At 41.7% G+C, this 25,842-nt stretch overlaps 1 protein-coding gene across 4 annotated transcripts in view; it reads left to right on the plus strand.

Annotated features, from left to right (window-relative positions):
• Nucleotides 1-25,842, plus strand: part of tpra (translocated promoter region a, nuclear basket protein) — a 110,858-nt gene that overhangs the window by 18,685 nt on the left and 66,331 nt on the right. For all 4 annotated transcript variants that reach the window (XM_060944291.1, XM_060944293.1, XM_060944292.1 and 1 more), the window contains exons 8-18: nucleotides 1,087-1,167; nucleotides 5,556-5,643; nucleotides 5,749-5,889; nucleotides 7,277-7,371; nucleotides 8,656-8,853; nucleotides 14,235-14,342; nucleotides 14,446-14,666; nucleotides 20,143-20,303; nucleotides 22,020-22,147; nucleotides 23,041-23,189; nucleotides 25,604-25,766. In XM_060944291.1, coding sequence (XP_060800274.1) covers nucleotides 1,087-1,167; nucleotides 5,556-5,643; nucleotides 5,749-5,889; nucleotides 7,277-7,371; nucleotides 8,656-8,853; nucleotides 14,235-14,342; nucleotides 14,446-14,666; nucleotides 20,143-20,303; nucleotides 22,020-22,147; nucleotides 23,041-23,189; nucleotides 25,604-25,766 — 1,533 coding nt within the window. The remainder of the gene's footprint in view (nucleotides 1-1,086; nucleotides 1,168-5,555; nucleotides 5,644-5,748; nucleotides 5,890-7,276; nucleotides 7,372-8,655; nucleotides 8,854-14,234; nucleotides 14,343-14,445; nucleotides 14,667-20,142; nucleotides 20,304-22,019; nucleotides 22,148-23,040; nucleotides 23,190-25,603; nucleotides 25,767-25,842) is intronic.

Consider the following 25,842-nt stretch of genomic DNA (forward strand, 5'->3'; position numbering starts at 1 on the left):
TAGTCTGAAAACTTACTGGCATTCAACATTAAAACTTAACTATGTTTCCAATGATATGGAACCAAATATGTGTTTTATGGTATAAAGAATGATTTAAGTGCATCCCTTTTGGAGCTACCTGTGGTCAAAAAAGCACTTTTTCTAAATGACACGAGTAATTTTGCTAAATATGACACATATTGCCATACATTCACCAAAAATAACGTTATCACCAAATTTTTTTTGCATGGTAAATAGAGCTATCACAGGGCTACAATAAACAACCAAGTTTATTTAGTCAAGCCTTTTGATATTCAAGATAATAAGTGTTAAATGTGATTTTTAGCTTGCGTACTCTGATTGTAAAACAACCCTTATTGGTTATGCAGGAATCTCAGCTGCTTTAATAATCTGCGTTAAAACTGCAACTTGAAGTTTTTTGACATGGGAAAGTCTTCAGGAATTTGCTTTTTTCTTTCTCTGTAATGACGAGATGCGTTTCTTATTAACTGGGGGGAGAATAAAGGCCGGTGAGGGAGCGACTGTTTATAGCTGCTATAACAAGTGCTAGCAGGATCTGACTTGTTTTGCATACATTCCACAACACAAAATGGAACTATAAATGGATAAAAAGTATGATTTCGTATTTCTTTAATAAATGTAACATTGGAATCGGTGGCAAGTTGGCGTGTTATAAGAAGAATAAAACGCGTCATGGCGTGCTGTTATCAGAAACTAAGTATTGTTTTATTCCTTATTTGGATAGTATGCATAAGCAGATTTCTCAGTAGGTGTTAATATAATGTTAATGGTCTTAGTATTTATTAGCATCTGTATGATCCGATCTCACTTCTGGTTATACAATGTAAATTTGAACATGTCGTGCTATTTTAACAACCTTATTCTGTAAGCAAATTTGCATGCAGACCATCTAGTAATAAGCTAATTGTTATTGCTGCTATTCTTCTCCGCTCTAAACCAGGTCTGCTTCCCTCTGCATGTCTTGACGTTTCAGTACTGTGTTACTGCCATTTCCCTGTGAAGTCAGGGTGCTTGGAGAGAAAAAAAGTTAACTTGATCATCTCCCTCTTCTTCCTCTCACCTTAGGAGAAAGATCAGCGCATTGCCATGGAGGAAAAATATCGCAATGAACTGAACGCCAACATGAGACTCTGCACTTTATATAAGGTCAGATCATCTGAAAATAGCCATGTGTTGATAGAAATGTTTTCTATCAAACGGAAAATGCTTTCTGTGTTATTACATGCAAATGAACATTAAATTTAATCACAAACTTGCACCATTTAACCAGTCCATAGTTCAGGTCATAGTCTGATTCAACGTGTACTGAATTTCTAACCTATAATTCGCTGAAGGCAAAGTGAATATCGGTGAATTATAACCAAAACAGCCTCAACTTCGTCATTCACTGAGCCTGAGGCATATCATTTTTAGTATAAATACTAGTGCTGTCAAAAATGTCGCGTTATTAACGCGTTAACTTGACTCAATTTTAACGGCGTTAATTTTTTTTATCGCGAGATTAACGCTCTGTGACATGATGTAGGTTTTCATAAGCTTTTGAAACTGCCAGGAACTTGGAACAGAGACTTTGCTTAGAAAAACGATAGCAGCGAGACTGTAATGCCACGCCCCGCACAGCCAGAGTCCTCTGCCCCCCCCCCAAGAACCAGCGCGGGCAGGGCGCGCTAGTAGAGATGGGATTTATGGCTCTTTGATGGGATCCACATCTTTGTGATCCGTTCTTTGAAAAGAGCCGTTCAAAAGACTGGCTCATTTGGCTCTTTTTAAATATTTATTCAGTTTTAAGAAGACAGCGTCTAAAGAAGCCAGATCCCTCTGAACTGTAAACTCAATGCTATCCCAGAAATCCTTCCTGTAATATGCAAATTTGGCTGCCTCTGATTGGATAGCGCGACGCATCAACAGGCAGATAGTGTAAAAGTACAAAATGTGTTAAGTGAGCTGAAACAGTAAAGATCAGATTCAATGCAATATTTATCAACGAACAACTTAAAGTTAATATAATAGTGTACTTTATATTATAATCAAGCATGTCAAGCCTACCGTCACTGTGTAACCTGTCTCTCTGATTAGAGTTGTAGACTAACTCAAGCAGTAGATCTCTTAACTCATGGTTCTTTTGCTAGCCCCGGTGCTCGGCTTAGGTTTCACTTTGCAGTGGCTGTGTCAAGATGTGTTATGCTTTGCAATAAAAAAAACACTGGTACAAAGCAAGCCCATTCACATTTTTATGCTGATAAGAGAATTACAATGGTTTCTCATGTGACAAAAATGTGCGATTAATCGCGAGTTAACTATGACAGTCGCGACATTAATCGCGATTAAATATTTTAATCGCTTGACAGCACTAATAAATACACGGGTGATTTTATTAAAAAAAAAACTTCAGAAGCAGCATGAAAATGTAATAAAGGCGCAGCACAGACTTGTCACTTATGCTGACTCTCATAAAATAATTTATTTTTGAAATGGATAAATCAGTCCACCTTACCTTTGAATAGTTTTAGACCAAACTTCGTAGCACCTTTAGTGCTTTTAGGAACTTTTTTTTTTTTTTATTAATTTCTAATTCTTCCTCACTTACGGTGATGAAGCGGTCGGAAGCCATTTTGCCAAGTTGCTCGAGGTGATTATCAAGAAATAGACCGAGTCTCTCGACCAATCAGCACGCTGGAGTTTCTTTAATCACCTGCGTATTTATACTAATAGTGTTTAGTCCTTTATTATAGCATTTCATCATAACCATACTGTTATCAAGCCGACCTCGTAATCTGCGTCTTTAAGGTATTTTTATCTTTAAAGAAAAAGGCTTAATGCTTTCTTTTTAATTATATGTTAAAATAAATCTGCGTAATAGAGATCATGTGAAAGCCTCTGAGCTTGAATTGCTTTTGCTGTTTGATGTTAGGGATAACGAGTGAATCAAGATAAGGAACAAAATATTACAACTTCAGATTTGATAATCTGTTCACTTCCATATCCGTAGAAATAAATGCAACTGAGCAAATTTTAACATGAGTGCTTACCATTAGGCCAAACAACAAAAAAAAAGTTTCCTATTACATGCCTTGAAAAATTAGGGTAGGTCGGTAGGGATTTTTATTTATTTTATTTTGGAAGAAATGTTTCCATGGCTATCACCACTCTTTTTCCCTCTATATTCACAATAAAATATCCACCCACCCAGCACTCTGTTTGAATGCATGTTTGCAGGTATTCTGTTTTCAGAAATAAACACTAAAGAACACTTCAAAGATTTATTTCGAACCATACACAAACTTTTCTCACACTGAACATGCGCGTCGAACTGTAAAGATCAGCCGTTCAATGTCTGCTTCCCATACGGCCTGTAGCAAATGTCTTATGCCTTTTTGAAGGCACTCGTCACATACTTCAATAACTGTGTGGCAGCGGGGGCGTGGCCAAGCAGCAGTCTGTGAATGGAGGGCGGGGTTGGGGAAGGTAAGTGGCTAAGTCATTCCACCTGCTGTCGGACTGTAACAGTTCCTGATGTGGGTGGAGCACAGAAGCACGGCAGGCGAGAGTTGATGTTTACACAAATGCTTTATTGAGCTTTTCGGCTTTCTTTCTTTCACTCACTCACACATGCGTTGTGGTCGGGGAGAGAGCTCCTTTTCTCTGCTCTCTCTCTCTCCTTTTATGCTCCATCCCTGTAACAAACACACACACATTAATTGACAGCAGGCGGAATGACTTAGCCACTTACCTTCACCGACCCCGCCCTCCATTCACAGACTGCTGCTTGGCCACGCCCCCGCTGCCACACACACTTTTAAATCTTTTTCTCAGATTTGGTTTAACACAGAGTCTTTAAGACAATATGGACAAATGTCTGTTCTTCCAAATCCAGTGCTATAGTAGTAGTAGTAGTAGTAGTAATAATAATAATAAGTTAAATTTATATAGCGCCTTTCAAGAAACCCAAGGACGCTTTACAATAGTAGACAAAGGAAGAAAAAAAAATATATAAAAAAAAAGTAAAAAGTCCACCAAGTAGGGGTCAGGATGTAATTCCCGTGGTGTAGCAGCCACAGTCCCACCAAAAGGCACACGAAAACAAGTCCCACATCTCCAGCACCGCCGCCGCGACGCCGTCAGCAACATCGCTCGAACACCACGCCATGGATCCACAAAGCGAGCAGAGAAGCTCCGCCACGCAAAGCGCTGGTGTGTCCCAAACCGCCTGCACAGCCGCCGCGACACCACCGAGCAACATCGCTCGGAACATCACGCCAAGCGTTAAAGCGCAGAGCGCTGGACAACCACGATGTAAAATGAGCAACGAGCATTGGCGCCCTGCAAGAGTACTCGAACTCTGACAGCAACACAGTGAGTGCTGTTTGTTGTCGGTGTGTCAACTGATGCTTCGCGTAGGTTATTTCTGTATTTACTCTAGAACTACTGGTACAAGCTAACAAATCTTCAATGTCTTTAAATGTCTCTTTTTCTAGCGACATAATTTGTCTAAGACTGGGCTTGCGATGTGCAAGACGCGCATCTTTCAGCACACAGACCACCGCCATTTTCGTTGCTTCCTGTTAGAGGTGGTCACTCGCATGCGTACAATCGACCGTTTATGATGCGAGAGACACTCGCGCTATGCATAACGTACAGACGTTGGTCTACGACCAGGGACAACCACGCCGTGTGCATCGCATGAACGTTTTGTAGACTGAGAGGGGGTCAGAGTCACAGGGGGGTGTCGGAAACAAAGTATTATTTTTGTTTGGCCTTAATTCCAGCTGGCCACCAGTCTGTAGCTGGAGGAAACTTGTTCAGTTTGTGTTCGCTGTTAAGACTGATGGGATCTCTACATATTAGTGCTCTGAAACCCCTTTTTTTTCCTTTTTTTTCTTATTTAAAAAAAGAACTCCTACTTCTGAGTTCACCGGCTAGTAGCCTAGTGGTAGCATGTCCACCTCTCGATCGTGAGATCGTGAGTTCTATTCACGGTCGGGTCATACCGAAGACCATCATAAAAATGGTACCTACTACCATCTGGCAAGGCACGCTGCAATACAGATGTGAGTGGGGAGTCAAACTCTCGTGGTTACCAGAGGACTAGCCCCCCACTGTAACCCTAGCTATGTAATAGGCGAGAGGCCGAGGGCTACGGAAACAGAGATCGGCGCCGCCCAATGCGCCATATCAGTGTTGAGCCTGGTTAGTACTTGAGTGGGAGACTGCCTAGGAATACCAGGTACTGGGCGTGGGAAGGACTTTGATTTGATTTTGACTTCTGAGTTCATTGTGGCTGGTAGCTAGTTTTCTGAGAACACTGAGATAAAAGTGCTGATTTAAAAAAAAAAAAAATTTTTAGGCAGTCTTTTCACAAAAAGAGTACTGGCTAGTGATATCACGAACACTTCAGAAAAGTAACATTGTCCATCTTGAAGGTTGTTTTAATATCTGGTTGACGTGTGTTCGTTCCTTAATTATTTCATCCTGCCGGCTATTGTGTGTTGGAGTGCACAGTGTCTCTCTTGTTCTGAGATTCTTGTCTTCTACAGACTGCAGCGGCTGACTCCGATGCCAAGAACGCAGAACTCAATAGAGGTGTGGAGGAGCTGAACAAACTGCTAAAGAAAACAGTGGAAAGTATGCAAATTTTTTTTTCTACGCTAGCAAACAGGAATGCTTTTCATGTTTTATAACATGGTTGCAAGCAGTATGTGTATATGGAAATGTTTCTTTTGCCAACAGCTAACAAAAGTTCTGAGAAGAAACTCGCTGAGCTGGAAGGCTCCCAGGGTAAAATAGAAGCCGAGCTGCAGGAGAAGCTTAGAAATTTGGAGAAAGAGGTGGAGAATGCCAACACACAGCTTGCAGATTTCAAGCGGAGAGGTGCAGTGTTTCATTATTCTCATGCAGGCCTAAAACTAAGACAGGCGAACAAGATTTACAGTGGATACTGTTTAAAACAGGGGTGGGCAATTATTTTTTCCATAGGGCCACATGAGAAACAGAAAATTTTGTGGAGGGCCGGACCATAAGGCTGAACTAAATTCTGCATAATGTTAATTGTATTTCTTTATATAAAGCAATAAATATCATTTGTTTTTACAAGCTGCTAAGACTGGTAAGAGTATGGAAAAAACGAGGTTGCCTTACAAAAAATGCCATTTATTCAATCAAATTTCCCAAAACAATGGTTAACAAAATGTCAACGTTTGTACTTTTTTTTTTTTTCAGTCACATTCACCCCAAAACACAATAAAGACATCACAATATTGTCTTTCTACTCCAAATATCAAGCAAGATACATCATATTATAATAACGATGCCCACATTTGTAGTCTAATCACCTCATTTGGTGTTTTTTATTTGTTCAGTGAGAGAAATCTAGTCTCTGTTGGTCTTTAACGAGTGCATCAGAGTCAGGTTGAATGTCTGAGGTGGAGATGCGAAGCACAGCTGACACATGATCATCAGTCCATTCGGTGTAGGTATCAGATCTACAGATCGGCTCGGGCTCCGGCGCCTGCTGGTGACGTCACACGATGTGATTGGCTGGACCGTTTGAAGGATGACGTACAAGTTTGTGGTTGGTCTGGACAAATTACGGAAGTAGTTATCTCGGGATTAGGTTTCGTGGGATTTCATGTCATGTTCATGTTGCGCATTTTTGTTGAACACAACTTCAAAATAAAAGCAATGCACATTCAGTCCATGCATGACGTAAAATTAGAAAATACGTTTATTTTGTAATTTCTAATTAACCTTATGCGGGCCGGTCAGAGTGAACCAAAGGGCCGGATGCGGCCCACGGGCCGGAAAATGCCCAGGTCTGGTTTAAAGCTTGGCAGTGCTTGTTAAAAGAAATGGTTCAAGACATGTTTGGTGTCAATTTTTTTTTTTTTTTTAAGATTTGCTCTGGGGCTAGGTCTAAATAGCACCATTTGTATTACATATTGCAGAATAGGTCTGTATAAAACGATGAACGTGGAAATCGTATTGAAATCAAAATATGAACTGTGTCCCATCTCCTAAACGAGTCTGTTGATTGCACCAGTATACAAGCTGAGGAAAGAAAAAGGACTCCTGCTAAAAAGATGGCTGCTATTTCTGTTTTTACTTGTATGTGTGCGTGTCCTACAGTGTCGGAAACTTTTAAGCATGCACTGATATTAAATAAAAACGTGGCTTTAGGGAATCCTGCAAAACAGTTCATGAAGTGAGTGTGTTTTTGTATTGCACAGAAAGCAGTGAAGTATGTTGTGTTTCTGGATAGGCGTTCCTGCTCTCACTGAAGAGGACCTGACCAAGTTGTCTCCGACTGCAGCTATAGTGGCCAAGATCGTGAAACCTGGCATGAAGCTTATGGAGGTATGAGACAAACCTTTTTCAGGACCTGCTCTTAAAATTCTCAACAATGTTGCCATTGAAACAATCAAAAACTAACACACTTTCAGTACTAATTAAATTTTACAGTTTATAATTTCCTAGAAATGATTCGTGTGCACCTGGCGACTTGTCCAGGGTGTACCCCGCCTCTCGCCCGTAGTCAGCTGGGATAGGCTCCAGCTTGCCTGCGACCCTGTAGAACAGGATAAAGCGGCTAGAGATGATGAGATGATATGATTCGTGTGCTTGGGTGTATACTACCTTTACATGATGATCAATAGCTTTGTGACCTGTTCTGCGGGCCGCAATGTTTTTCTGCTATTTTGAAAATAGTTTTGCGACTTCTTTTGATATGTCCCACCCTGACTTCTGAAATAAAAGCGAACCTAAATAAAATTTAACCAAACACGATCACAGTGGGACCGTGTTCCCATTCTGTTGGCACTTTAAAATGACCACTGTTCTGGTCAGAGAACTAACACCATCAGGGCTAAAAGTTAGCTTCAGTACTTGGTTGCCACTCGGGCCAGTATTCCTGAATTCTTAGTGGCCCAGGCCAAAATAAAGTGGCCCTTAAATTTCCTCTAGTTGAACACGTGCGTGCACAAAAAGAAAAAAATAATTTTTACTTGAATTATAATACATGGGGGCAGATTCTACCATAACAGAGGCCAGTTAAGTCCCATCTCCTTAAATTGCTGAATTGATTATTTTGATCATTCTATTAAGTTTTTCTAGTAGCATTTGGGGTCTTGGACATTCACAGTAAATTTTAGGACAGTAGTCCTGGTAACTAATTAATAAAAGCCTGACATGACAGACATGATAAACGACAATAGAAACACATCAGTTGTTTTTATTAATGCCAAATAAAATATCCAGCACAAATTATATATGATAGACATAAATTAATAATTAATACATTTTATTTTAAACACGTTTTTAGTTAGCAGGACTGCAGCTTATCACCGCTCCTGCCCGCGCCCGCATTGTGCACTCCCGCTCCCGCCTGCGCCCGCAATGAGCTTTCAAAATTTGTCCCGCGCCGCACTGCTTTGCGGCGGGTCCCGCGGGACTCCCGCGGGAATGCAGGGCTCTAAGTTACCCCTTTAATTTCCACTGCCTCAGTGGATCTCTTGTTTCTTCTAAAGTCAATCAGCAGTAATGAATCATGGGAAAGGTCTGAGTTTGGGAAAGTTGTGTGCTGTGTCTGAAATCATTCACTACTCACTGATGATTGACTGACTGGTGTCTGCTGCTTTCTAGCTGTATAACGCGTTTGTGGAGGCTCAGGACCACCTACAGCTGGAGAAGCTGGAGAACCGGCGCATTAACAAGGTGCTGAATGAGGTCAGGTCAGATGTGGAGCGCAAGACGTCTATAATGAAGAGGCAGAGGGAGGAGTATGAGAACACGCAGAAGTCCATGAACAGCCTCAGCGTAAAACTAGAGCAAGCCATGAAGGTATGTCAGTGGGTGTGTGTGGAAGTAGCTCCAAAAGGTCTCGAGTCTACCACCAGAGCTGTTCTTATTAAATTGTGTATGAAAAGAAAATACTCCTTTTTTTTTTCCCTTCCACCAATCATGAGTCCGTCATCCTTCATTAAGGAAAACAAACATGGAGTAAAAGTAAGTAGTGACAGTAATGCAGAATGCATCAGGGAGTGTACTGACGGAGTTAATATTAATAGTTGAGTCAGTAGTTGACCCAGACTTTGACAGGTGCGAAAGGAGGGATCTAAATCTACTGTTTTTCTTCACGTTGGACCGTATATAACGAGCAGGGTTTCCGCGGAGTCTTAAAAAGTCTAAAATTTGATAATCCTAATTCAAAGTCTCTAAAATACGAGCATATTTTGCACTGTAGGTCTTAAATGTAATTTTGTGAAGTCTTAAATCCTTACATCCATTTACAGGGTCTCCGCGGATCCTTAAAAAGTCTTAAATCTTATTTTTAATATGTGTTTTTTAAGGTCTTAAAAAGCATTATATTTCACTATTTTTTGAGCTATGATATTAAATTTCACATGGGAGGTATTAAATTTCATCCGGGTAGCCTACGGTAAATGAAAAAAAAAAAACGTGTCTGGATTTTTTTTCCGCGCTAACGTTATTTATTCAACCAGCGTCGTTTGTTATCAAGATGCTGAACAAGTAGCACAAGAGCCGTTGTGTGTCTAGCACTAGTTCTAATAGCGCAGGAACCACGCCACAGGGGGCAGTGTGTTCTTTTATCCATGTAGTAGAACCATTGAGAGTAGAGCAGACGAGGAAGAAGTGGTTGAACTTGAACATGAGCGGAGATGGGGAAGTGTAAGTTTAGTAACAAGTGGCTTGAGGAGCCAAAATACAAAAGTTGGCTAACAACAGCAACTTCAGAATATGAAGCGAGATGTAAGGTATGTCGGAAAGACATCAAGTTAACAACAATGGGCTGTAAAGCCCTTGACGCTCACTCGAAAGGGGAAAAGCATATGCGCTATGCTGCTAGTCGGGCAACAACAGTCCCCATGCCAATGTTCGCCTCTACGGTCACAAAAAGTGCAACGCCAGCTTTAGCGTCTCCGGCAGCGCTCGAAACTAACGGTGTCCCGACGTCCCGGGGACCATAAAAAATGTCATCGGGACACAAAATTATTATATCTGGGACAATCCCGGGACAATGGAAAAAAATAGATCTAGAAAAAAAGTTCTACATTAATATTATTTACAAAGCCGTAACACATACGTAGACATTCACCTAATTTGTCAATTTTAATTTTAAAACGTTAACAGCGAAAAATACATAGTAGCTACACTTTCGATGCACCTGCATCCGTAGGCTACAGAGCAGCGCATTCTGTTCTAGAATCTTCGGCCGGAGTCCGCATTATATGGACTTGGAATGGAATTGCTACCGCACACGCTGCGCCCACTCTTGCCAGAACAAAAATGCTGAAGTGGTTGAAGCGGACCGACCGCGGGGAAGAAACTGAAAGCCCAGACATAACGTCTCCGGGACCTTCAGGATCCAAAGTGTCATCGCCTGGTCTGCAGGCAACGCTAGCAACTGAATGAACTTAATGAACACTGTTAGACACGTTATAAAATACAACAGGAATGATGTGGCTGGATAATGGAAAAAATGGATAAAATGAATAACGGAAAAAATGGATAACGGAAAGTTCATAAAATGGATAACGGAAAGTTCATAAAATGGATAACGGTAATGGTGAAAATGATAAGTTGGCCTTATATATGCCAACAGATATTCAAGGTATAAGTAGATGAAATGAACATAAAAGGGGTCTTATTTTCAACTAAAGTGTACTGCAGATGTAGGGAGTTGAAACATTTTCTGAATGAGCTAGTTGGCCCCTTTAAATAAACGGGTATCTATTCATACAGTGAGATCGCCAAAGTTTAATAAACTGAAAATGCAATAACTGTAATCTTGAAGTAGATGATGTATAGGACATGTGTCGCTTGTGTCTTGTGACTTATTGTAAAAATGATATAAAGGGTTCAAAATCGCATAGTTACAAATATAATAGTAACTTCATATGATAATATTAACCACTGGTTATTTCAGAGAGGAAAAAAATGGGGACACTATTGCTTCCATTCGGGACAATACAACACAGAATTCGGGACCACTGGGGGACACAAAGAAAAAAAGTTAATTTCGAGCCCTGGTCTCCGGGTCCCAGCACAAGTGCTTTCGCGGCATTCGCCCCAACCGCTACACTGAAGGCAGAAATACTGTGGGTTCTGCAGAAGATGCACTTATTTATTTTAAAAAAATGCTTTGAACTTAACCTAGAGTGTGCTTTTTTTTTTTTTACTGTACGTATTTGTTCCGCGGTAGTGGTCTTATTTTTTATACTCAGTGGTCTTAAAATGGTCTTAAAAAGTATTATTTTTGCTGGTCAGAAATGTGCAGAGACCCTGATTTACCCCATTCGCTTTTTTTTGTTAAATGCGTTGGTGATATTCATAATTAGTCATATAGGCTAGGCCTACTTAGTATCAGTAGGCTACGCTGCAAACTACAAATGAGACACAGTGGAATCCGGCGTCTAGCCCGGTTGGCATGGTGATGCACAGGGCATGGCACGCGCGCATTTGGACAGTAGAGCCTAAAAGAAGCGAGGGAGATTATCATGGTTTGTAGCAAAATGGGCAAATGCAAGTTTAACGACTGCTGGCTTGAACGCAATGATTTCGTAGACTGGTTAAAACGTGTACCAAACGATCCGTTTGAGGCGTACTGCACATTGTGCAAAAGAACACTCAAACTCAGCACCCTGGGTGTAAAGGCACTGGAATCGCACGTGAAAGCGGAGAAGCACCAGGCTGCCCATAAAAGTCTGCAACAATCGCATGCCATCACTCAATTTTGTTCACCATTGTCAGGTCCAAGTACATCTCGAGACGGTGTATCAGCTAACTCCGTGTGAACTGTAACATTACAACACACAAACCGTACGGAATCGAATGCCTCATCCTCAAGTGATTTGTGGGATGTTTTTGGCTCCACTGCAACTTAGTTCCTCATTAATGCAAGAGCGCACCCTAGGGATGTAATGAGTTCATTGGTGAATGATAATAAATTTTGTTATTTTGAAAGTAATTCAGGCTCTCCCAATTTTCTTTTTTTGTGCGGCATAAGTCTTAAATTTAACCTGTTATGGTCTTAAAAAGGTGTTAAAAAGTCTTAAATTAAACTTGTTCAAGCCTGCAGACACCCTGAGCGAGGTGCTGAAATTTAGCTTTTTGAAATGTTTAGACTGGAATCTCTGTAAAATCTATGTTAACAAGTGCTTAAAAGATCTTCAGTTGAAATGAGAGGAAAAAAAGTACATAGCTGCCAACTACTACAAATAAATCATATTTATTACGATTTGTCGTTTTGATTATGAAAATACGAATTTACTACAATAAAATATGATTTTGCCAATTTTCATGGGTCATTTTCAAAGTCCATCACCGGTGGGATTCGTATTTGATAAAGCACCGCTTCGTTCCAAGCGGCAGATACTACGCCAAATTTCACTGGCTATTGCTTGTTCTCTCAGCCAATCAATGATGCTATTAGATCATCCACGGCACGCTATCGTCTGGCCTTTGTTCTCGAAGTTTCTGAACAAAGCATGGCGTTTCAAGCTTTTGTTATGAAGATGTAGCGTAGTACTAATCTCTAAAGAAAGCATGGCTAAGGGGAAGGGCCAGCGCTTCAAGGACTCGTACCGAGAGGAGTTTCCCTTCATTTCTAAGGCTACATCCACACGACAACGGCAACGAGATGTTATTTAAAAATATATCGCGTCCAAATGGGCAACGATCAGTAAAATATCAGGTCCATATGGCAACGCAACGCTTGCTGAAAACGATGCAATACACATGCCACACCTCTAGGGGCGCTGTAAGACGGTCCCTTCGGAGACACCAGAACAATAGAAGAAGTAAGGACGCATGCGCATAAACTATTATGCGCGAGACTTCATATTAGCCACAAAGTCAGGAAAATCTGTTCGTAAAATTACGTTATAATGACCAAATACAATGAAAAGTATTTTTCCAGTCTCACCTGTGAAAGGTAATCCCATGTGATCTCGTTTGGACGGCAAACCTGTTGGTACAGTTAAACGCAGCTAATCTTTATTCTCCGCTTTGACCTCTCCAATATGGCGGCGAGGATGACGTATGATTCTACGCGGAAGGCGGCGTCTTTAATGGTCCGGAATAAATTGAATGCTACACGTTGATGGATTAATTTGTTGTTCTACGCCCTTTTTGAGGAATGTATTGTAGGACTTAAACCAACATCTGAAGAGGTGAGATCGCTCCTTTTTTTTCCCTATTTTTGCTGGCGGGATTGACTCTGCGCAGAGTCTCTCTCTCACTTTGCACCATTGCACAATAAATATTCACAGTGAAAATATTTTGTAAGCGCGTTTCATGAACCAAGTTATAGGATTTGTTGACAACTCGCATCAAGTTCGTTACACTTCTACCCGGCGTGAAGCACTCACAGTCATGTGGTTGTGACGTCATCGTAAACAAATCCGTTCTACTCATCCAGATGACTTCACAACAGCAACGTTGCCAGATCTTTCCACTCTGGAACCCGTTCTCAAAAAGATTGCGTTTTGGGCACCCAAAACGCCGGTGCCGTGTGGACGCCAGGCCTAAACGATAAGCAATTGTATCGGAGTCACCTGAATCCGTTGCCATGTGGACAGGGCCTAAGTCAAGTAAGGGCGATCACTACGTGTTTTGTGCTCCATGTCGGTGAGACATTTATGTGGTGCAATAACATCAACTGTTGACTGAGTAAGCTGTAGTCTATTTCTCTAATGTGTACTTTGTCAAAAGTTATATGTACCAATTGCATTGTTGGAAATTTTTGCCCGATTCACTGACTATTTTCATACATTGTTGAAAAGAACTTTGCAAATTAATGTAAGATGATAGTTTAGTTTGTAGAATAAATTTTGTCAAACTATTTTGTTTGTGTGATTTTTCAGGGTAGTTTTGCTAGAAAGCTTTGGCGGCGGGGGGGCGCCCCCCGACCCCCCACCAAGACTCAGTACCCAACCTTGTATTACTATTTACAATTTCGGAATGTTGGCAGCTATGAAAGTATGACAGGATGTTTAAATGTATTAATCTGTTATTAAAGGTTTATATGATTTTGGAACAATATGCCATCATTTGCTGTAAAGACATCACTGAAACCTCTTTTTATTTTCTAATTATGGATGAAAAAGGTGTATAAGACCTTAGTAAAAGTATTAAATTATTGATGATTCACACTTTTATATAAAACTGAGTGAAAGTTCATTTGCTGACATTTTTGACAGGAGATGAGTAAACTACAGGAAGAATCTAATGAAGTGAATAAGCGAGCTTCGTTACTGGAGAAGGAGAATCAGAGAGCAAGGAAACAGATAGCAGACTTGTCTCAGCAGGTACGCTTGTTTTCATTACTGCTTTTCTTCATTCTTGCCACCCATAGAAAATCGACATAGAAAACGTTTTTCTTATGCACAAACATATGGTAACCTGGTACAGGTGCGTGTATTACTGGTGGAGCTGGAGGAGGCGCGAGGGACAAAAGTTGTGCGGGATGAGGTGAGCTCTGCTGTAAGTAGCAGCTCTGAGGTTCAAGGTCCACGCCAGGTAGCCTTCCGCAGTGTGGAGGAGCTCCAGCAGCAAAACCAGAACCTCCTGATCCAGATACGAGAGCTGGAGGAACAGCATGAGAAGAATACAGCTGAGGCAAAGATGGCTAGGTACTCTTCATAACTGAACTACCAAGACTGTATATGTTGCTATACACGTGAGCTTAAAACCACATTTTTATACCACTCTGATCACCAAACTCCGGTCTCTCTGTTTGAACAGATTTTTTTTTTTTTTTTTTTTTTTTTTAACATTTCTCTCAGACTTTGCAGGATGTTTAATGACACTCCAGTTTAAGATCCAAACCCATATTTAAAAAACAAACAAAGTTTTTTATATATATATATATATATATATATATATATATATATACACTGCTCACAAAAATTAAAGGAACACTTTTTTTATTGGGCCTGGCATGAAATCAGTTAAACCTGTCTGATAATTTTCTGGTTGGTTAAGCAGCTGAGGGCATCGTTAATCACTTTCAGCTGTATTGGTGTTCATGGAATTAACAACAGGTGCACCACAGTGGCAACAATCAGAAAACCCTCAAAACAGGACTGGTTTTACATGTGGAGGTCATTTCAAGTTTCTCCCTCTTGATCTTTTTTGGCTGATTTTTCACTCGTGCTGGTTTTGGCTTGAGTAATTATCTCTACTGGCAGTATGAGGCGATTCCTTAACCCTACAGAAGTTGCACAGGTTGTCCAACTTCTCCAGGATGGCACATCCACACGTGCTGCAGCAAGAAGGTTTAATGTGTCTCCCAGCACAATCTCCAGAACATGGAGGAGATTTCAGGAGACTGGTGGTTATTCTCGGAGAGCTGGACAGGGCCGTAGAAGGTCCTCAAGCCATCAGCAAGACCGATACCTGCTCCTTTGTGCAAGGCGGAACAGGCTGAGCACTGCTCGTGCCCTACAGAATGACCTCCAGAGGGCCACTGGTGTGAATGTCTCTACCCAAACAATCAGGAACAGACTTCATGAAGGTGGCCTGAGGGCCCAACGTCCTGTAGTGGGCCCTGTGCTCACTGCCCAGCACCGTGGAGCTCGACTGGCATTTGCTGAAGAACACCAGAATTGGCAAGTCCGCCACTGGCGCCCTGTACTTTTCACAGACGAGAGCAGGTTCACCCTGGGCACCTGTGATAGACGTGAAAGAGTCTGGAGAAGACAAGGAGAACGTTATGCTGCCTGCAACGTCGTTCAACATGACAGGTTTGGTGGTGGGTCAGTGATAGTCTGGGGGGGCATATCCATGGAGGGACGCACAGACCTCTACTGCCTAGGAAATGGTTCTCTGACTGCCATAAGGTATCTAGATGAAATCCTTCAACCCATTGTCAGACCCTACGCTGGTGCAGTAGGTCCTGGTTTCCTCCTAATGCACAACAATGCACGGCCTCATGTGGCAAGAGTATGCAGGCAGTACCTGGAGGATGAAGGAATTGAAACAATTGAATGGCCTTCACGATCCCCTGACTTAAACCCAATAGAACATGTGTGGGACATTATGTTTCGGTCCATTAGGCGCCGCCAAGTTGCTCCTCAGACTGTAGAACAGCTCAGGGATGCCCTCACACAGATCTGGGAGGAAATGCCACAAGACACCATCCGTCGTCTCATTAGGAGCATGCCGCGACGTTGTCAAGCATGCATACAAGCTCGTGGGGGCCACACAAGATACTGAAAAGCATTTTGAGTTGCAGAAATTAAGTTTTTGAAAAAATGGACTAGCCTGCCACATCTTCATTTCACTCTGATTTTAGGGTGTCTACACAATTGAGCCCTCTGTAGGCTGAAAACTTTTATTTCCATTAAAAGACTTTGCATCCTTTTGTTCCTAAGACATTGCCCTGTCGATATTTGTATAGATATCCAACTTCATATTGAGATCTGATGTATCTAATGTGTTTCTTTAAAGTGCTCCTTTAATTTTTGTGAGCAGTGTATATATACATACACACACACACACACACACACACACAGTGTGTGTGTGTATATATATATATATATATAAAAATAAAATTAAATGAATGAATAAATATATAAAGCACACACATACACACGTGTGTGTATATATGTGTGTGTGTAGATGGATAGATATATACACGTGTGTGTGTGTGTATCTATCTATCTATCTATCTATCTATCTATCTATCTATCTATCTATCTATCTATCTATCTATCTATCTATCTATCTATCTATCTATCTATCTATCTATCTATCTATCTATCTATCTATCTATCTATCTATCTATCTATCTATAAAAAATATACACACACACAGTCTCGTATTACCAAAAAAAAGAGTAACTTTCAGGGAGGCCAGGTAATGCACTAGAACAGGGGTTTTCAAAGTGTGGGAGAGTCAGCCCCCCCCTCAGAGAGCAAATAAACAGCGCCCCCCCCCTTACAATTTTTGTTGTTGCTGTACTTAATGTTCCATTCGTATTTTAAAAAAATGGGTGTTGTACACACTATTTTTTTTTTCTTTTACACATTTTAAACATCTGTGCTTTTTTAAAACATCTTGTTTTACACATTTTAAACATCTCATGGCATCGTTAGCTAGCACCTCTTGGCAGACAACACACTGTGGCAGTGGCGCATCTTCAGATCCAGTCCATGAAAATCCAAACTTTAAATAATCGTGGTCATACTTCCTTCTTTTTTTGCTTGGCCCAGACTCTGTCTCCTCACTCACTGGAGCTTTAGGTACTAAATATCGATCCATTTTGTCTCTGGCAAAGGCTAGCTGAAGTTCGCTAAATGTCCGCAATCGTATTTATTCTGGTTTATTTTTCCTCACGTTGCCCCCCCCCCCGAAAAACTCTGGTGCCCCCTAGGGGAGGCACGCCCCACACTTTGAAAAGCCCTGCACTAGAATGCATCTCCGAGCATGTAGAACCTGTGAGCTTTCAACCGTTATGACTGGTGCCACTACGCTGATATTTTGGTCTGATTACAACCCTGGATGGGTGGGTGGGTGTGTGTGGGTGGGGGTGTGTGTAAAACATTACATAGCTGCACAAAGATGTGAAGTTTATCTTTGAGTGGGGAATATATTCACAAGCGAAATATATTTTCAACACGGGAAGTTAAACTTCATATTTTTGTGCCACTGTGTAACATTTATATTATACGGACACATCTCTTAAAAAAAAAAAAATATATATATATATATATATATATATATATATATATATATATATGAGAGAGAGAGACACACACACACACACACACACACACACAATGTATGCATATATATATATACATACACACACAATGTATGTATTTTATATATATATACATGCATACATTGTGTGTGTACATGCATACATACAGTGGGGCAAAAAAGTATTTAGTCAGCCACCAATTGTGCAAGTTCTCCCACTTAAAAAGATGAGAGGCCTGTAATTTTCATCACAGGTACACTTCAACTATGAGAGACAGAATGGGGGGAAAGAATCCAGAAAATCACATTTGTAGGATTTTTAATGAATTAATTGGTAAATTCCTCGGTAAAATAAGTATTTAGTCACCTACAAACAAGCAAGATTTCTGGCTCTCACAGACCTGTAACTTCTTCTTTAAGAGGCTCCTCTGTCCTCCACTCGTTACCTGTATTAATGGCACCTGTTTGAACTCGTTATCAGTATAAAAGACACCTGTCCACAACCTCAAACAGTCACACTCCAAACTCCACTATGGCCAAGACCAAAGAGCTGTCAAAGGACACCAGAAACAAAATTGTAGACCTGCACCAGGCTGGGAAGACTGAATCTGCAATAGGTAAGCAGCTTGGTGTGAAGAAATCAACTGTGGGAGCAATTATTAGAAAATGGAAGACATACAAGACCACTGATAATCTCCCTCGATCTGGGGCTCCATGCAAGATCTCACCCCGTGGGGTCAAAATGATCACAAGAACAATGAACAAAAATCCCAGAACCACACGGAGGGACCTAGTGAATGACCTGCAGAGAGCTGGGACCAAAGAAACAAAGGCTACCATCAGTAACGCACTACGCCGCCAGGGACTCAAATCCTGCAGTGCCAGACGTGTCCCCCTGCTTAAGCCAGTACATGTCCAGGCCCGTCTGAAGTTTGCTAGAGAGCATTTGGATGATCCAGAAGAGGATTGGGAGAATGTCATATGGTCAGATGAAACCAAAATAGAACTTTTTGGTAAAAACTCAACTTGTCGTGTTTGGAGGAGAAAGAATGCTGAGTTGCATCCAAAGAACACCATACCTACTGTGAAGCATGGGGGTGGAAACATCATGCTTTGGGACCAGGACGACTGATCCGTGTAAAGGAAAGAATGAATGGGGCCATGTATCGTGAGATTTTGAGTGAAACCTCCTTCCATCAGCAAGGGCATTGAAAATGAAACGTGGCTGGGTCTTTCAGCATGACAACGATCCCAAGCACACCGCCCGGGCAACGAAGGAGTGGCTTCGTAAGAAGCATTTCAAGGTCCTGGAGTGGCCTAGCCAGTCTCCAGATCTCAACCCCATAGAAAATCTTTGGAGGGAGTTGAAAGTCCGTGTTGCCCAGTGACAGCCCCAAAACATCACTGCTCTAGAGGAGATCTGCATGGAGGAATGGGCCAAAATACCAGCAACAGTGTGTGAAAACCTTGTGAAGACTTACAGAAAACATTTGACCTCTGTCATTGCCAACAAAGGGTATATAACAAAGTATTGAGATGAACTTTCGTTATTGACCAAATACTTATTTTCCACCATAATTTGCAAATAAATTCTTTAAAAATCAGACAGTGTGATTTTTCTGGATTTTTTTTCCCCTCATTCTGTCTCTCATAGTTGAAGTGTACCTATGATGAAAATTACAGGCCTCTCATCTTTTTAAGTGGGAGAACATGCACAATTGGTGACTGACTGACTAAATACTTTTTTTTGCCCCACTGTATAAAATATGCAAATTAATCAATTTTAATTTTGAACCAGTTCATCATTTTGACAATGTGCATCTGGTCAGTGGGAAAACACTGGGAGTGACGTCATCAGAGTGAAATGTCACTCAGATCTGCAATGTGTTTTCTATGAAAAACATGAGGTTTTTCTACACAAGATGATAAACTTCATATCTTTCCATCAACGTGTGATTTATTTTTTATTATTTAGACACTTTTCACAAACAAAAAGGATCAAAACAGTGCATCAGTTTTCTCACAAGTGACATGTAGAGATTTATGTCACCGGTTTTGATTCTCCATGTCCCGGATATAGCTCATATGAAGTACGAGTGATGCATTTCCCAATAAAACACTTGTCCATAAAATATAAAATAAATAAACACGCACATTTTTTGTAGGACTTTTATGATGTTTTTTAGATAGAGGCTCTATTTGCATGTTCTAATGAATATTGATAATTCCATGTAGCAATTTTTAATTGGTTCTTTAAATTGTTTTAATTTCTGAATGGCACTACCACAATCAGGCTTCATTTGAAAAAAAAAAATAACCATAACCTCTTTTTGTATTATATTCCTCTGTTCAATTATCACAATAGCTGAAGTTTAATTATACCTCATTCTAACACACTTGCAGGCAGGCAGAGTTCGAGCAGAGACTGGAGAAGGCACAGAAAGAGTTGGAGCTCTTGAAGGAGCAGAGGAACCAGCAGAAACAGGTGGCGGACTCAACCATGAGGCAGAGAGACATGTACCGCATCCTGTTGCAGACGGCCGGGGTGGACCTTCCTCCACAGGGTGAGCTGTCTGGAGTGTGGGATGAGTTACAAAGCTACAATGTCCTGTTTATTGATTAGCGAGCAAACTGGTTGAGTTTAGCTTGGTCCTGGAAAACTACAATGTCTTTTACCGGACCTAGAAATGTTAGAACTGGTATTATCACCATGTTTTTAAGTAGCTTTGCTGTTTAACGTGATGATAATGTGCAGGAGTTTGACAGATTTGTAATGTAAAACTACCTCTGCTCTCAATTATCCAAATGTTTTGCATTTACATTATTGTGCCATGTTTATTCACGAAATGAACTTGTGGCGCAAAAATGTGGTCATAGACCTTTTAAGTGTGGAAATTATGTAAAAGTTGCGTTTTTTCTGGTCAGAATCTGTGGGAATCCTTTCATCTTTGGTTTGTATTAGTTCTTCTGCCACAGCCTCGTATGTTGTCGAAGCAGAAAACAAAATGTTTGGAAAGTATCATAATTAGTCTCTGAGCCATCGAGTCTACTTTTGTAGCCCTTCACCTTACTGATTAACCTTGTTGAGTGTTACAGCACATTCAGCAGTGTTTTGTGTTGAAATGTTTGTTATATGTAAAGTAAATGGTGGGTTTTCATCTCATCTCATTCTCTGTAGCCGCTTTATCCTGTTCTACAGGGTCGCAGGCAAGCTGGAGCCTATCCCAGCTGACTACGGGCGAAAGGCGGGGTACACCCTGGACAAGTCGCCAGGTCATCACAGGGCTGACACATAGGCTACGTTTACATTAGACCGTATCTGTCTCGTTTTCTTCGCGGATGCACTGTCCGTTTACATTAAACCGCCTGGAAACGCCGGGAAACGGGAATCCGCCAGCGTCCACGTATTCAATCCAGATCGTGTCAGCTCCGGTGCTGTGTAAACATTCAGAATACGCGGATACGCTGTGCTGAGCTCTAGCTGACGTCGTCATTGGACAACGTCACTGTGACATCCACCTTCCTGATTCGCTGGCGTTGGTCATGTGACGCGACTGCTGAAAAACGGCGCGGACTTCCGCCTTGTATCACCTTTCATTAAAGAGTATAAAAGTATGAAAATACTGCAAATACTGATGCAAATACTGCCCATTGTGTAGTTATGATTGTCTTTAGGCTTGCCATCCTTCCACTTGCAAGTGGTAAGTGATATGCGCTGGGATCTCACACACAGCGGCTCAGTCCCGAATCACTGCTCGTGCACTTCACTCGCGTGCTCTGTGAGCTGCGCAGGGCCGGAGTGCGCACCCTCCAGAGGGCACTCGCTGTTCAGGGCGGAGTGATTTGGAGCGCAGGATGCCTGCGGAGCCGAGCGTATCCGTGTATTGGCGTTGCTGTGTGCACGCAAATCGTGTATTGCTGTTGCTGTGTGCACACTAATCGTTTTAAAAATGTTAATCTGATGATCCACTGATACGGTCTAATGTAAACATGGGCATAGACACAGACAACCATTCACACTCTCATTCACACCTACGGTCAATTTAGAGTCACCAGTTAACCTAACCTGCATGTCTTTGGACTGTGGGGGAAACCGGAGCACCCGGAGGAAACCCACGCGGACACGGGGAGAACATGCAAACTCCACACAGAAAGGCCCTCGCTGGCCAAGGGGCTCGAACCCGGACCTTCTTGCTGTGAGGCGACAGCGCTAACCACTACACCACCATGCCGCCTATGGTGGGTTTTATTTTTTTTGTGTGTGTGTGTTTTTGTTTCAGGCTCAGAGGGTGGGTCTGAGTCCTCTGCTCCCAGTAAACCTGTGGTCACGGCCACTCGATCGACTTCAAACCAGTCTGTAGCTTCAGAGGTGGCTCAGGCCATACAGACTAAAGTGGCTTTCAAACAGGTCAGTCCCATAGTTCGACACACAGGCTTTGCACAGCCTTTGTTTAAAATTTTCAATGCATAATCTTGCTCATAATGACTCATCCACACTGGCTATATTGATTAGATCAGTGTTAATTGGAGTACTATGTATATTTTAAGTATTAATGTACAGAAATAACAAACTTGTACCCTGTCCGCACTAGGGATTTTGTACCGATACGATACTACTTTCGTACCGCAACACCTGTCCACACTAGCAACTATACCGGTACTGTAGCGGTATAACTGTATCGGTACGAAACCCACAAATGTATGGGTTTCGTACCGGTACCGTATCGGTACTGTAGCGCTTCACTGTAGTGTGGACAGATGAAGTGGTTCTGTATCAATACAAATATAATGCGCATGCGCAAAGTCACACACCTCAATTGATGTCTTTGCTGAATAAAATAGTGAAGAACGGAGATTCGTTTTCTTTGTTTCTTTCTCAACTGCCTCACGCGTTTTATATGATTCGACTGAATAAATGACCACCAGAAATAGACTGTACACTGACAACAAAAAGCACACACACGTTGTTTCATCCGCCATATTCTCGGAAGGAAGTTACTCGGTAACCACGGAAACATTTCGCGCACGAGCATTTCAACTACCATGAAAGAAAACCGCAAACATTTCTCGCTAGTGTGGACAGATGCACTATACTCTACCGGTATACTTTGTATCGATACAGTTATACCACTTTCGTACCGGTATATATGTGAACACAGCATTGGTGTCATGAGGTGAAAAGAATTTAAATTGACTTGGAGCCAGATGTTCACATTGTGAAGTTCAGTGGTTTTTTGTTTTTTTTAAATCTTAGTTTTGATCACCTTCATATAACTAAACTCTACGCCTCCTTTCCCGTAGCTCAATGAAGCGTTTGCGACCTATAAGAAGGAGAAGGCGGAGAATGACAAGCTTCTCAATGAACAGAATGAACGCCTGCAGGGTCAGGTGTCTGAGCTGATCTCTCAGAAAGCCAAACTGTCCTCTCAGCTCGAATTTGCCTCCAAGAGGTGAGTGGTGGTGCTGCTCTTCCTGTGACCAGGAAGCCACAGAATGTCTGGGTTTTTCTTTCATGTCTCGGGCCTCGTCCACCCTAACACAGTCAAATTTGAAAATAAATCTTTTTCTTAACTGTTTTTAGCCTGGGAAATCCCATGCTGCTTTGCACAATCGTTCCGATCTGAAAAGACAGCATGGAAACTATGGTCTAAAGGCTCGCCTGAGTTAGGGAGCCAATCAGAGAGTGGGGAGGGGTGGAAAGACGGTGACGTGTACTACTCGACAAACGGAAGCTTGTAGTTTATTTGGGACTGTTTACGGATCACATTTAACATGGCGGCGAGCGATACGAACCAAACTTTCGATCAAGCTTTAGACACTGTTCTGAATAGTTTAGAGCGAAAGTTTGTTTTAAAAAAAGAACAGCGTTTGGCGTTAGTCTTTCTTCGTCACTCTAACTACGTCACCGGGTACAACTGCCATGATTGGCCATGGGCTACGTATACGCCAAATGATAGACATTCGCAATGTCCAATAAACGGCCATTGACAATCGTAAACCACACCTCCCCTACGAGAAATTCAGTAGGCGGATTCCAGACCATATTTCACTTGTGATATGGTCTGGTGTTAACCAGACTACACTGTTTTGTCTTAAAACAGCAATTTTGACAGCCAGCATGAAAATGCTGTTTTGTGTTGTCCTGTACTCGAGGAAAAGTAACTGTTTCCAAAAGCATGATTATTGTGAATTCTGAAATGGAGGAACGTATTGTGATGTATTATTATCTCATCTCATCTCATTATCTCTAGCCGCTTTATCCTGTTCTACAGGGTCGCAGGCAAGCTGGAGCCTATCCCAGCTGACTACGGGCGAAAGGCGGGGTACACCCTGGACAAGTCGCCAGGTCATCACAGGGCTGATACATAGACACAGACAACCATTCACACTCACATTCACACCTACGGTCAATTTAGAGTCACCAGTTAACCTAACCTGCATGTCTTTGGACTGTGGGGGAAACCGGAGCACCCGGAGGAAACCCACGCAGACACGGGGAGAACATGCAAACTCCGCACAGAAAGGCCCTCGCCGGCCACGGGGCTCGAACCCAGGACCTTCTTGCTGTGAGGTGACAGCGCTAGCCACTACACCACCATGCTGCCCATGTATTATTATGTGTTGGGTATTTTAGTTTCATGTTTGACTGCTTTACATTATATAGAAATGTCACTGAGGCATGCGAGAAAGCATTTTTGTCAAAAGAAATTAAAATGGTGGAAATGACACAAAGTTAATGGGTCAGGTACCAGGTGTGTATGCCAGACATGCTATTAATTTTATTGCTGTCCTTTAGGAAATGGTCTGAAAATGCTACTGCAGTCAAAACATAACAAAAAAAGGAGCGTTTTTAAAATGACTTGCGTTGGGGTGGACTAGGTCTTGGTGAACCCTTCAGTAACAACTTCACTTAACTGTAGCTTGCTAATAAGGTCCGGGCAGCTGTAATAATCTTTCGGGAATTCACACTACACTTCATGATACAGTTACCCGTGTGTCATACAAGTGATATCCCAAAGGTTTCATGTATTTTTTATTATTTTTTTTTTTTTCAACTTAAGAACCATTATATTACAATACATATAGCTTTAAAGTGCATATCACGGGTAAATTCAGGAGCAAGATCAATGTAATTCTCCTATTTTATATTAAACTTTGGTCAAATATCTGTCACATTTTGTGCAATTTTTTTTACTTTGCGCAATACCAGAAAAATTCAGTTGAAATCAAGCCATTTGAGGCGAATTGGTCCGCCTCTGAAAAAACTTGGCATTTGGATTTCCCGGAAAACTTTGATTTTTGTGACGTCGCGTATGGGACGCCTCCCTCTGAATCCTACGCCAGCGCTGGTTTGTTTATGAGAAAATGACCTGGTGGTTTTCTGCAAATTTCTTCAACGTTATCGCGTAATTATTAAAATGGTTAACACGTGTATCGTAGGAGGGTGTAGCATCACCAATCTTGATGGGATTAGTACTCATCGTTTTCCAAAAGACCGGACAATGAGAGAGAAATGGGGGCGCTTGGTCTACACAGGCTGTGCACTGAAACCGTGCAAAGCTCGCGCAGCCTGCTGGCGCTTCCGCAGGTGACGTCACGAATCTGGCTCCAGACTCCCTTGGGATTTTTCCAGACGCGTTTTATTTTATTTTTTTCTGCTGTAGACAGATGGCCTTGTGCAAAATTACCCTTCTGGATGAGTGTGTAAAGGGACATATTAAAAAAAACTAAATTGGTCTAGAATATGCGCTTTAAGTGGCTCTATTTTTTTTTTTTTTTCCTCCCGCTCCTATTTTCAGTTTTTTTCAGGGTTAATATGACACATTAGCTGCCATTACTAATTGTTCAGTGTGCTGACCGGCAGGTATGACATGCTTCAGGAAAACCTTAACAGCTACAGGAGAGAGATCAGCTCCCAGCGGGAAAAGATTCAGAAGCTCTCCGCCACTTCTCAGAAATATGAGCAGATCATCCACACCATGACGCAGGATCTGAGGGAAGCCACTGAGAAACTCGCAGTAGCTGAGGTGTGTTGGAGAGCCATGTTCAGTTTAATGTTTTCATGTTTGGTGCTGCTATTTTACTTGCAGTTAAAGAAGCCGG

Source organism: Neoarius graeffei, chromosome 17 (genome assembly GCF_027579695.1).
Source record: "Neoarius graeffei isolate fNeoGra1 chromosome 17, fNeoGra1.pri, whole genome shotgun sequence".
Taxonomy (NCBI): Eukaryota; Metazoa; Chordata; class Actinopteri; order Siluriformes; family Ariidae; genus Neoarius; species Neoarius graeffei.